Source organism: Anticarsia gemmatalis, chromosome Z, assembly GCF_050436995.1.
Source record: "Anticarsia gemmatalis isolate Benzon Research Colony breed Stoneville strain chromosome Z, ilAntGemm2 primary, whole genome shotgun sequence".
Lineage (NCBI taxonomy): Eukaryota > Metazoa > Arthropoda > Insecta > Lepidoptera > Erebidae > Anticarsia > Anticarsia gemmatalis.
Genome location: NC_134776.1, coordinates 7,832,435 through 7,846,385, shown reverse-complemented (window position 1 = coordinate 7,846,385; position 13,951 = coordinate 7,832,435). Strand labels below are relative to the sequence as shown.

The 13,951-nt window shown below is 33.7% G+C and overlaps 1 protein-coding gene across 3 annotated transcripts in view; it reads right to left on the bottom strand.

Moving 5' to 3' along the window:
* The window catches only part of LOC142986377 (solute carrier family 7 member 14), a 229,566-nt gene that overhangs the window by 5,191 nt on the left and 210,424 nt on the right, over nt 1-13,951 (bottom strand). Inside the window, exons 12-18 of one of the 3 annotated variants that reach the window (XM_076134848.1) lie at nt 8,032-8,096; nt 7,805-7,905; nt 4,560-4,703; nt 3,355-3,526; nt 1,200-1,327; nt 549-750; nt 46-177 (exon numbers count right to left, since the gene is read on the bottom strand). In XM_076134848.1, the coding sequence (XP_075990963.1) occupies nt 46-177; nt 549-750; nt 1,200-1,327; nt 3,355-3,526; nt 4,560-4,703; nt 7,805-7,905; nt 8,032-8,096 (944 nt within the window). The remainder of the gene's footprint in view (nt 1-45; nt 178-548; nt 751-1,199; nt 1,328-3,354; nt 3,527-4,559; nt 4,704-7,804; nt 7,906-8,031; nt 8,097-13,951) is intronic. The other 2 variants (XM_076134850.1, XM_076134849.1) reach the window with 2 other exon arrangements.

Sequence of the window (13,951 nt, the reverse complement as noted above, 5' to 3'; positions counted from 1 at the left end):
AGGTTAGGTATTGTTAATAAAATTAGGATTTAAGTAGGTATTTACCGGGTTTCAACTTGTCTATAGGCAGGCTGTTGGGCGGACGTCTGTCCGTGGCTAGTGGACTGTGCTGGCTGGTGGAGGTCAGAGTCATGCCACGCGAGAAGAGGGTCGGAGTATCTGGAAACATCCGAACGCCTACTCAAATTAATGAATGTCTTTTGAAGCTATTAGGAGTAATGTAACACAGGTTTGTGAGTGTGCAATGTTCAGTTAAAAATCGTCTCATGTTCTCGTTAAAGTAACAAAAATTTTGTTTGATAAAGTTTCCTAAATCAAACTTAATATTTTATAGTATAAATTATGCAACGCGGGCATCTTTTTTATATAATGATTAGTGATTACTTTAGAATTCATTCTTCAATATGTGTGTTCAAATTTTAATGTGTGGGATGTGAGTAAAGAAACTATTACAATAATAAAAGTACTATGTTTATTACTTTTGGGGTATTTTCAGTGATTGCAAAGTGAAGTGTACAAAAGATTCCGATAGTTCTTTCAATACTTACTCCATATTGCCGTACAGTCCATTGTTGCCGTCGCCTTCAAAGATGTTGCGGTCACCGGTCGGTCGCGACTGATGTGGCGAGGGAGGGGGGATCGTGGTGCGGTCCAGAGGGTTTGGTGGAGGGGGCGTCTCCGCTGGTGGGGCTGGCGGGTTGGTCTCCAGAGTCGAGTTCTTGATACCATATTTGAAGTACATGATCAGCCCTGTAACAAAACGAGGTATAGAAGAAAAATAGACTTCGCGGTCCTTCGACTAATTGTGTTATATGAGATGTTTCTGTCCTAAGTGAGTATTAAAGCGAGGTTTCATTAAAGGAAATAATAAAAGCGTGTTTATGGTCTGGACTGGTTATATTACTGCAAAGGATGTTCCTATTCATAGTATGTATTTTCGTTTTTAAACTTAATACTGATTGAACTTTGAAAAACATATCAACTAAAAGTACAATATAAAAAGTTACCAAACTACAAGTGACTACAACTACTAATGTGTAAGCGGAAATTTATTTTCAAAGATAAAACAAGAAAAGTGTAGAAGACACTGATGCCTTAGCGAATATCCAATTTTCTAATACCTCAAACGGCTATCGGTAATATAACGAGATACACGATTTTTTAAAGGGAATCTTTCTTTGTGTATCGAAGGAACTTACCTAGAATCATCCAGACAGTGAACCGCAGTAGAGTGAGGATGGAGAGGTTGAGAATCAGGTAGATGTTGACGGTGATCGCGATCGTGGGCACGAAGGGCAGGCCGGGAGTTGTGTACACGAGAGCGACTCTGCGAACAAACACATTTAATTAGCAACCAATTACTTAAAATACGGATGCCGTGAATAGCACGAATTAAGAATATGTTGTTGTTCCACAGTTAGGCATAGGTCTCCTAGCAGAATTAACGATTGGTGTGATTTGAGTCCCCTCCAGCTTGTTGAAAATATTCCTTGCCTCTTATTGAATTATATAAATCTCTTTAAATTATGTAATTCTCTAAAAAAAAATTTGTAATAGTCTTTTCTGTCTGATTTCTACTTCAAGTCTATTTAGGCTTAGCAGTGACTTCATTTAGAGTTCCGAAGGTATTTTAGAGAATGTCTTTTGTCTGCCAAGTCCTTATAAAAATCGAGACAAAGTTGATAACTCCCGGTTAATAAAAGATGGCGATATTTGACATAAGAACTAATAAAATTTAAAATCGAAATCAATATTCAATTTTGTCATTTACATAATAATATACCAACAAAACTTGTCTCGAATTCTCAACGTTTCTAGTGTCATAATAAATAAGCCTGAATAACTTCATGCGATTCTTCTCGTAAATAAATAAATTTAATTTGCCAAGTATCTGAATCGTTACGTTTTTTTCACATCCACGTTTCACATAAATAAGTTAAAGGGAAAGAGCTTACGATATTCCGATATTGGGAAATTCTTAAACATCAATCAAATTTGTTATGAATGAATACATTGTAACGAGCGAGGGAGTTTCATTGAGATAACGATGGGCGTGAGAGAAGACGAGTCATTATTTAATATCGTCATAGTCAATGAGTGTAAAAACCCATATTTATGCTACAGAAACGAAATTAAACTATCTGTTAGGAATTTACGAGTCAGTGGGAGAATTGAAGGAATTACTAGAAATAGAATCCTACTATTAAAGAATTACTTTATTATATTTAATGACCTTTTCTTTTATAGTATTATATCGTAGTTATCATAATTATTTCTAATTTTACTTCGCACGAGTAAAGTTTCCGTATAATAATTTCGGTTAAATTCTGGCCAAATGATTTCTAAAGATGCTTTCACATCTCTAAAAGTTAAACTAGTATCATAATTAATAAGTGTTCTTTTATGTACAGTTACGAAAGAGAATTGATTAGTTTCCTAATTATTAAACAAATATTAAACTCTATTTTGTTTAAAATTCGATTTAAAATATTCCAATATCAAATTATTTACGCCAAATATTTCAAACGTAATAAGTTGTTGAAACGTCTATAAAGTGCATAAAGTTAGTTTCTTAAGATAAAGCTCTAAAAGCATTAAAAGTAAACTTTATTTACCTTAAGATAAGATGTATAGTAATTAATATAATAAACAAAAATTAAAGTCTAAATAATAATATTGCTTTGTTTTTCTTAGAACTTGTATTATTTTACTCATGTTTATTTGGTTTTATTGAACCTATTGTTTATAGCATCGTAGTTTCAAAGATAAACAATTATTGCAGACCAGTTGTCAAAACAACGGAGAATTGAGACAATACTGAAACGTATCGATTGACTTAAGGGTCTTGTTATGTGGAACTCGAATATTTTTAATTTCCATAGTTTACTCTTGCAGTGAATATGTCTACTCATCCGTCAAAAATGCATTATTTAAATATGTTTATCAAACGAAAATAAAAAAAACATTATCTCTATTTAATTAGTACCGGATAAGCGGTACAGAAAATTCACATGATATGTGATCACCAAAAAGATGCAATTTTTTCTGTAACGTAATAGTTTTTTTTCTATGAGGCTATAATTAGCCTGATAGAAAAAAAAAACGATTACTTTCTATCATTATCTTCCTTTAAGAACGATTAAAAACTTAACATGTGTTGTACTTTTACAAACATTCAAACTACAAACACAATGTGCTAGACTCAAAATAACTATTTATGGACCACTCGAAAACTTATTTCGTGTATATTAACCGGCCCATGCAATAAACATCGTTAATTTCCTGTCAATCAAACGCTAAAAAATTCACAAAACCGTAAAAAAGTCTTACAATCATTATCACTTCATCACTCACCGGTTCTGTGGTTTCCGTGAGATGACCAGCAGGATGGAGACGATGGCAATGAGCAGTATCAGCATCACGACGCTGGTGAACGTCGACTCGTAAGGATTGCCGTACGCAGCGAAAATGTCGAATATGATGATCAGCACGTACATCACACCTACGGCCTTGATCACGTACAGACCTGCACATCAATTATTCATTTAATATTCTGAAGCAACTGTTATACTTAGCTTTGTTTTCTAAACACGGTACAATAATAATCTGGCGATTCAAAAATGTTCTGGAGAATATGCCAGGGTGGCTGGTCAGAATTTCGAAGACTTTTCGATTTAAGGTCAATAATAGTTGGAAATTACTCATTTAGTATCTGATCGTTTTTTATGAAGGCGTTTTCAGCTAAGTCTCTTATGCTTCAAGACTGTAAACGAAAATCCCTAATATAAAATTAAATTTAGTTAGCAGACTCAATATTTTGTTTTGTCTAGAATGCTTTTTCTAATTTCTTTCTCAAACTAAAGTAGAAATTAGATAAAAATGCATTCAACCAGATTTACATGCACAATCTAAAAGTTAGGTTCCTTTAAGAATAATGCACGTGCCTTCAGCTTTACTAACTCAAACGATTCTTTGAACTTTGAGACAGGGCTGATACGAAATCTTCTTTGCGTCTTTCACGGTACAAAGTAAATAGGGTTTGTTAAAAGATGTAGTGACAGTCTATGTCAGAGAATAAACGGCTGTCGTCTCACAATATTCGTTGCAGATAGTCAATCTACATATAAATTCTCCACTATCAACGTTTTCTTGAAGGTACGTTTACTCTAGTCTTGTTTTTACCTCTACAATTTATATTTTCATGCATAAATGTTAGCGAAGATTGTAGAAAATTGTTAAATCACATGTGGAGCTTTAAACCCAACATTTTATACACCATAATGTAAGCATTAATAAGGAACCAATTTATTGATTAAATAAAAAAATGTTGTACTGTGTTTTAAGGCGAAAATTGATCTTATAATAAGCAAACAAAAAACTATAAGTCCATTATGATTCGAAGACCATTGCCTTATTAGTTTTGTACATTGTATAGTCGACTTCCTATATCCGTACCTTACGAATACATCAACACAACGTTACCCAATTAGAGACTTGCTCGATACCACCTGTTTATAGATTAAAAAAGTAGGGTTAATATCAAATCATAATAAACTCACCAGAGTGTTCAGTAGCTGGTCCGAGATCAATCCATGGGAAGAGTCCCGGGCACAGGTAAGACATCGCATGGAGTTGCCGCGCGATGGCGCTAAAGAACCTCCCGCAAGCTGTGCTGCTCCCCGAGGAACCTCCACCGACTGCTCCTACATCGCGTTGAGGTACATTATCCAGAAAAAAAACAACACCAAAACATCTATTAGGATTAGGACGGAATATGGATGAAATGGATGGATTGTTATGTGATGGTAGTGTCTTTGTAACTTTCGCGTACCGATTGAGCTTATAATGAATATAATGCAACGGCTCTTATATACGATTGATTAATATTATGTGTACAAGTCGCGAGAGTTGATTTTTTTTTATTATTTGACAAATTTCTATTACTTACTAGCCCCCACTAGCCCCGCGTTATTTTATTTTAAAATAGTTATTAGGAAAAGATAATTAAAGTGTAATACCCTTCCTTCAATTAGCGGTAAGTTATTAAAACTCTATTGTGTTGAGCGCAGTAGACTAAAGTAAGACATTGTCTTACAAAAAAATATTACAAAAAGACAAAATAATGCCATCAAAAACATTCTGTAAAAAACCTCAAGTCTCGCCGTAAAAAGTTGTGAGATCTATATAATACCAAGTCGATTAATCTATTTAGTCTCTACTTAAAGGACCTTCTGTCTTAAGTTATTACGTATGTTATTATCATGCCAGTTAAAAAAAATACCTCTAAAACAAATAGACCGACCTGGCCATCGCATGATTTGATTATTAGTATGTATCACACTACACAGCACGACGAGAAGTTAATGCTCCTGAAATGTTAATGGCGAATTTGTGTTTTCTTGCGATGACCAAGTCGATCTATTTGTTTTAGAGGTATTTTTTTTAACTGGCATGATAATAACATACGTAATAACTTAAGACAGAAGGTCCTTTAAGTAGAGACTAAATAGATTAATCGACTTGGTATTATATAGATCTCACAACTTTTTACGGCGAGACTTGAGGTTTTTTACAGAATGTTTTTGATGGCATCTCACTTCTTTTTGTAGAGCGAACATAAGTCCAATTTGTATGGAAAGACGTTTTTTTTCATAATTCAACATATTTTCCTATGGGAATGTTGTTCAGTTTCATGGGCTAAACACCCTTACCCACCCTATACCCCCTCCCGTTATGCCTCATATAGTAGGTACCTATTTACACCTATTTATTTTTATTTTATTTTCTACAGTAATAATAATTCATTAACTGCAAATGTAACCTTGTAATCTTATACATTTATATGAGATTACAAAGTTATTGTTGCAGTTAGTGTATTTAGAAAACTGGACCGAAATTAGAAAATATTAAATTTTTCCCATGATTAAGACACTAAACCCTATTTGTATTCTAAATTTTAAGCTTCTAAGTCTGCTAGAAGTACCTTAGACTTTTGATGATCGGTGAGTCAGTGAGTCAGTGAATCAGTGAGTGACAAAATTCAAAATTTTAACAAGTTGTCATTCTTAAACTACTGGTTCAAATTGACTGAAATTTTAAATATACCATGTTTATACAATGACTGATTTGTTGCTGAAAATCCAGGCTTCTTGTTTTATCCACAACGAAATTATGGGGGGGTCAAAAATAGCCCGAATTGCTTCGAGAAAAGGATGTTACGGCCGTGCCGCTTTTTTTTGCTCGACTTGCGGGGGCACTTCCGTGCCCCCAGATATGAAATTCTTACAAAAAGGTAATAGACAACAAAGCTATTTTTTGGTTTCGACCAAAGCCTACGTAAGCCTACCAGTAGTTGGTCACTTTATAAGGTTACCCTTCATCTTATTATACTACAAAATTAACAATTAAGATGGAGACAAAGTCCTTCGATAGTAATTAATGCAGACAAAATTACGCATTTTTTATAAAACAAAATCTTATCCCCGGCATTGAAGCCTGTTCAAATAGCATATTACGGGGCAAGCCCCGTATACATAAAGTAAATATTAATAACGTAAATGTTCTAATAAATACCATTTATAACAAGTTATTCTAAGAACTTTCTTGTTGTACTTAGATTACGATTCCCTAAATAATTAGTTTATTGTTCGGCTATTAGTTTCGGAACTTCTATTGTGTTAAAAGTTTTACGAATTGGTATAATCGTACGATAATGATATGTGACTAAGTTCGTAGTAAACAAGTTTTAGCCCAATTACTGAATGATTATTAATTTAATCTATCTTCATAGGTCCCCAACACCGCCCTTGGCCAACGTGGTGGACTCAAGGCCTAACCCTTTGGCCCTTCCTCATTACGTGAGATGACCATGATTGCCCAGCAGCGGGACAGTAATGGGCTTACCTTTATACAATTTAGTCGTAATAGATATAATTGAATCCAGTTATTAGCGCTAGAATATCTAAGCTTACGTTAAATACGTTTATTAAGTAATAATTGATTAGGTTTGCTAAGCTGCTTTATCTGTATGCCTAACAATATAAGATAGTAAATCGATTTATCAGTTACAAGTGTAATTACCGAAATATTAAAAGAAAAATGATATAATTAAGAATCCATGTTAATGACGAAAGACCACGAATTTTGTGATGGGTCCGTAAGTCTCTAAATGTGTCAATTTTCTATGATTTAAAAAATAATATTGGTAAGAATCTATAAACTTATCAAAAAGCAAAATGCAACTTGTTGTTGTTAGCTATCAATCTCAAGTTCAATGTCAAAGGCGAAAGTGCAGTGTAAAAGAAAAATAAGTGGCAATCAAGCTGTTTCAGTGAGCTTGCAATATTGCTTAAAAAATGTTCTAAGATTTGCATGTTTCCTATCAGTTGTGTTTGGTGCAAGCCTTAAATAAAACTTAGCGTATTTTCAATGCGTAATATTTTAAATTGCGAAATAATTCTCGAGCCGATCAATTCAAAGTACATAAATTAGTTAGATCGAAAATATAGATCACGGTATTTCAATGCAGACCTCATAAATGTATTCTACAATAGACGACAGAATTGACTAGTTCGATTGAAAGTGAAGCCTTATGAAAACCATTTCATTAGTAGGCTTAAAGCTGTGAGTGCATAGAATTCTGTAATACAAGCTAGTGAATTGATCTAGAAATAGTGTAAAGAAACGTGTTTTTGTATGTGATGGTGTATAAGGAAAGCGGGTGGTGAAAGGAGAATGTGGACTTTGAGAATCAGGCAGTGGATCACAGAAGCAAGAGTTGCACAAAAACTGGTAAAACACGTACCGTAGAACTTGTTCTCAGTGTTGGAGTTCACTAAGAAGGTGTCATCACGTCCGTATTCTTCGCTTTCATCGCCAGGCAACGTGTCATCGGAGTCCGGTGAACTGTGGAAAACTCCAATCGCTTAGCCAAAGTATACACGAGATAAAATAATATGACATTAGAGATTAGTTCGGCCGGCCTGTCGCTTTAGCGTCGCGAGCCATTCGCTTTGCAAACAACGAGGTTACCTTCTGGTAACTCGGCGGACCATCACGCGCTGACTGGTGGGCATGATGTGCGTCTGACCATGGGCCTGCAATAAAAGATCACTTGTTGTATTAGGCACCTATTATGGTATTCGCCAGCATCTGTTAAAGTCGCATTGTAAGTTTGTAAAATATCGTCATGCGCCTTCGGTAGTCACCGGACTCTCGGTCTATTTGCGAAAATTTGTCGTTTACTGTGCGGAAATTATCCAAAGGTGCATAGTGAATTTAACTCAAAAAATTTATTGCTAATATTGATTCGTATTATTAAATAAGCATAATAGGAAATACTGAGAATCGTAACAAACTCGGTATTAAAAAATACAAAGAATCTGAAGTTAGTAAGCCACGGATAATGATAGTTTTGGAAATTGGAAGGACGTAAGAAGTTCGACTTAGCTTTCTCAGAGAAAACCGATGCACAAAAATATTATGAAATATATTACAACTATTTTTTATGTGGTACCTTTTAATTGATTCCAAAATTGTTCGTTATTTTTATTCTACTCTAAAATCTTTTAAGAATAACTTAGTTTTGAGTAAGGACAAAGATTTTTTTATTCATTAATTGGACTCAAAAACTTGACGAACGTAGATACATCTCTTATAACTTCTAAGTGAACCGCTACAATGACAATTTTATGAGGCAGTGTCTTGAAAAAGCTAGACTGTGTCATCACAAAGAGTGATGCCTTTGTGCACACGTCGTACATGAATTAACATAATCCACAATCGGGCATCAAATCCAACTCAGTGTTAAAATGACATAAGTGATAATGATATTGTTATCAATTTTCTTTGTCTTTGTACGCTTTAAATCTGTTTTGTAGCTAAACGCCTACGTTATAAAGGTCTTTGATGGAATTATTTCATAGTTGATATTAAAGTTTAGAACTAACGAAGTCGATTTTACAGGTAGCAATAAACGGCTAAGTGAAGCGCTGAGAATAGCTCGATAGTTTTTCTGCCCTTGATTTTAGTAAAGTTATGATTTATTTAAATTTACAAACACTTACTATTTATAAACTAAAGGACTGGCCCAAAGGCCAAATTATATTTCAAACATATAGGAAAGAAAATCCGATTTAGTTTACCTGTTAAAAAGTTATGCGGTGATTCATTTTTATTTACGTAAACATATCAAAAGTCATACCAGATATTTATATGGGTTGATAGCTGAAGTTCCCTAAAACGAATATAATGGCCGAAACGCAAGAGGCCGCAGATTAATTTTGCATAAAGTTAAGCTACTCCATAGTTACACAGTTAAAAACACCTACAAATAGATTAAATTGAAATGTACAAAATTAAATGTACTTAACTACGATAGCTTTATACAAGTACTTGCTATTATTGTGCAATAATAATGATACAATTTAAATATAATATACTATATTCATAATAGTACTGGCAATTAGTACTGTAGTATATCAATTGTATGGCACGTCGAGATCAGAGTGCTAAGTCTTGTGAATTAATTTAACTTAGGCCAATAGTTTGTCTCGACTCGACCAATGCGAACGCAGTCCGATGTACAATGTAGTTTGAAGTACACCAAATTTTGGATGTCCTAAACAGTCGGTCATTGATCTCAATCTGAAAACAATTGTTGGTATAAATTGTTTGACAATTAACTGCTTAAGATCATTGGGCGTATCTCCAAAAAAACGGAAGAAAAGAAAATTATAACTATTGTTTAGGTGCGTCGCACATTTACTGCCTCATTCTTCCAATGAATACCTAATTATTATATTTATTTGAAAATCTTTCCACCAACAAGTTACGCAGAATAAAGGCATATTAGCATTGGGACACTAGATAAGGCTACAAGAAGAACATAACAAATGGTCATAGTCTTATACAGTGGTAAACAAACAGCTCTTGGACGCAAATCTCCACCACAAGCTCATTTCCCTGCTACAAATGCATAAACCTCAATAATATCCGCTAATACACACCTACAAGTATTGTATAGTGTTGCTATGCGAATAGGGTTCATTAAGGTACAGAGCAATGTCACGATTAATGCGACTGCACACCACGCACGAGGCCCAAAATTATGGATTCAAATTCGCTAGTTGACTGCACGCAATCGTGTCAAAGGCGGCAACTACAGCCTCAGCACGTGTTGCTGAATTTCTGGTTCATTCACCACTCGTACCCGTGATATAGATACAGAGATCACTAAACCTTACATGACAAACTAGTCTCATTGTCACAGTTGCTAAAATTTTCCCTAAAGTTCTTTTATAACAAATTGTAGATTTGAAGTTTTTAAATTTCTTGTTGGGCTAAAGACAGATCTTCTGATTTAATGAACTTAATCACGAGAAGAATTTTAAATGTTATGTGTTCACTAAAGTTGGTGGAAACCTTAAAGGTATATTCTAATCGCAGTTAACACTTATTATTAGCATTTAAGTATTATATGATAAACGTCTTTTATCGTTAGCCGAAGTAAGTAATGATTTATTCTTATTACCTCTTCCTAAAAACTGTCTACATAAGTTTTTGAGTAAACATTCTGAGCCCCTCAATAGACGATATCTCCAAACAGATTTCCAAAGTCTAGAATATTCTGCTGTAATAGATGACTTAAGTGCAGGATTACTGAAACGCACATATTGATTTATATGACGTGAGCGATATGACCTTGTCGAAGCCGGTTTGTAGTTTAGGTTTGGTTTGCAATGACGATGACAAACTGAGTGTCTTAAAATACATGCTTGGAAACTTGCAATATTATATAGCATATCAAATTCAAATATATCAAATTCACAATAGCCCTTTAAAATTTAAGACTAATAAACTATCTTCAGCTTTCAGAAATATGTATGGGCACATAACTATATTCATCTAAAAGACAAAAGGATATTTTACAGGGCCTGTAGCCTGTAAAACGTAACAAGTTAAAGAAATATTTTAAAAAAAGTGACTCATGTCGTTTCCTGGTCTAGCCTACTTAAGTAAAAAAACAATTTTGTACTATCTTGATACGCAGTGAATCCTTTTGCAAATAGGTACCAGAATATTCCTATTACTACAAAAATATAAAATCAAATGGACACTTTCAATGACCATACAATTGTTTTCCATTCTTAAATAATTACCCTAATCCGGAAATAAATTTTCCTTCGTTCATTGAGTGATCTTTTGTGGTTTTAAACAAAGTAAACCCATACAAATAAATTTATCAAAAACAAAGATTATAGACGCTTAGCTAACAATAAAAAGTAAAACAAAAGCCGATTAGACTACAGAAATAATAATTGGGAAATATTTGGAGTAAACGGTAACTAGAGATATTTATAGTAAATATAAAAGCTTGTATGGAAGTTTGATATCTTTAGTAGTTATCAACTACAAAAACCTGCAGCGCGATTTTGTACCATTGATATTATCGCAAATTTAACATATAAAATGTACTACTGTATAAAATGTATGTACTAATTAATTCCTAGGGCGTACGCTAGAGGCGCTGATGACTTTTCCGTACAAAAAATGTTAATAGCTAGACGATTGTCGGTAGTCAATAGTAGAAAAAAATCGGAACTCAGAATTATAAGGTGTAGCATAATTTCTACCTCGAGAAATCTTTCTGTGGACGAAGTCGCAGACACAAGTAAGAATATTATACCGTAATTATACCGTACGATTGTATTACATTACGTCAATCCGAGATGAAATGACCAATTAGATATAAAAAGAATATCGATTAAAGAGCGCGATTCTTGGTAATCGTATGTTTGTTTGTTACGTATCCATGTCGGCGTAAGCTTATACTAATTGGTTGATCCAGGAATTGGGCACTGCCTTAAGATGTTTCGTCTAAAGCATTAATGTTTTGGAGTTGTCCTTAGTATCGTGTTATAAAGTTTTTATATTGCTTTTCAATCCAAACTTTTATGTTCGTTCTCGTACAGCCTTCATCTTACGGCGAGTGCGCGGTAGCCCTAACACGCTTATAGCTACTGCAGCTAATACGACCGACATACCTATAATGTGACATTGGATGACGACCCATAGGGCGTTATACACATACTTAAAGCAGGAAATAAGTTAGAACGTAAGTTCAACATAGTAATTGCCACCAAATTGTATGTCGAATATTTTGTTCCGATATAAAGTCTATTATTATTATATTATGTGTTTTTTGTAACAAAGTAAAATATTAACAAATAATAAAGAAGCTACGGATTATTTATTTATCTTCCTTACCAATGCGACAGTGTGGCATATTCATAATGTAACTTAGTCTAAATTAACATAATATAATTAACTAATTATATAGAGTATTGCAGGGTAATATAAAGTATTATGATTATTAAGATCCTCAAGTTAGAAAGAGTGGTGGCTTTTATTATACGTGCTTTATAGGAACATTCAAGTTCAAGGTTTCCGATCAAGTGGACGACGAGAGAATTTTAAACGATCACAATTCCTGAAGAAAATAAGTAGTCATTTTACTCACGATTGCACTGATCAATACATACTTATTTTTGTGAAATTATATTCATATGTATAGGCGATGGAAAAATGTCCATAAGATAAGAAGAAAATTAGTCATCAATATTATAAAAGTGGTCATAGAATAATAATATAAGCATTATTACAGTTGATAGTCTTTCTCCCTCACGATTGTGAATTGGCTAGTTGACTGTACAATCAATGTATAAATGATTAAGGTACCCGCGGGTATTAAGGCCTAGCTAAGGGAGATTTGTAATAAAATGAAGAATATCCAATATAATCAACCAGTTTTTATAATAATCAGTCATGTACTTATATTACTACCGAGTTTAAACAAAAACTAGCTTCTAAAGCTTAAAACTAAAACATTATATCACTTTTAAAAAAACGCTGTCTTTAGGCCTTATTATAATAGGGTAGGGTAAAAAGGCCTATACTATAAACTATTCAAAAATCAACTTAAACTAAGTAAATTAGTATTCTTGACATCAATAATCATTAACATAAGGCAATAGAAAGCATAGTAGTCTTAATAAATTAAATAAATTGTCCTTATTCGCATCCATCAGGACATTGAAAATCGTCAGTATATTCTGCAGTCCAACCGACACATTCTTCGTGGTACCACTTGAAGCATCTATCTTCTTTGCAGGCATGACCGTACCGATTTTTTTTTTTGTGATTTATTTTTGTCAGATTGCCTTCTGACCACAATGCTTGTTTGGGAGGCATCGTGACTGTAAGCACTGAAAACAATAATAAATAAATTGAAAATATAAACTACGTATATACTACCCACTAACAAACATTTTAAAAACACGCTCCTACTTATATAGCAGTTAAAAAAATAGGAGTATAATAAGGCCTATTGTAAAATTTTATAGGCCTTAATATCCGCCAACCACCTATTTACAGAAAAGAATAATAATATATTTTTTTATAACTACAAGTCTCTTAAAACGGTTATCTAAGGACAAGCATACGTTAATTAATAAGCGGACAGTCAATACAGGTTTGTAAATACGATATTTTCTAAACAACTTACGTTTTACTGGAGTCCATTTTTATAATTCGTGCTGCTGAACCGCACTTCTGAATGATTTCGACGATATTTGCGGGGGGAGAAGTGCAAAAGTACGTCCGCCACTTTGCAGCGACTCGTATACGCTCTGAGCTTGTGTGACTGTAATCTTGATCGTCTACTACTGTATTTCGTACGTTTTTTGTTATTTAGGCCTTATTACCCGACAGGCCTTAATACCCGCAGGTACCTTATTTAATGTAGCATGTCTGTCTGTCACTAATATGTTGTTTTTATTTGTAATCATTTAAAATTCCGAACAAGTTACTAATTAACATTATTAATTGTTACAGCCAAGAGCTCAAAAAGCTTATCATTCACACCATGATATTCATTAAGAGTACTTTTTAA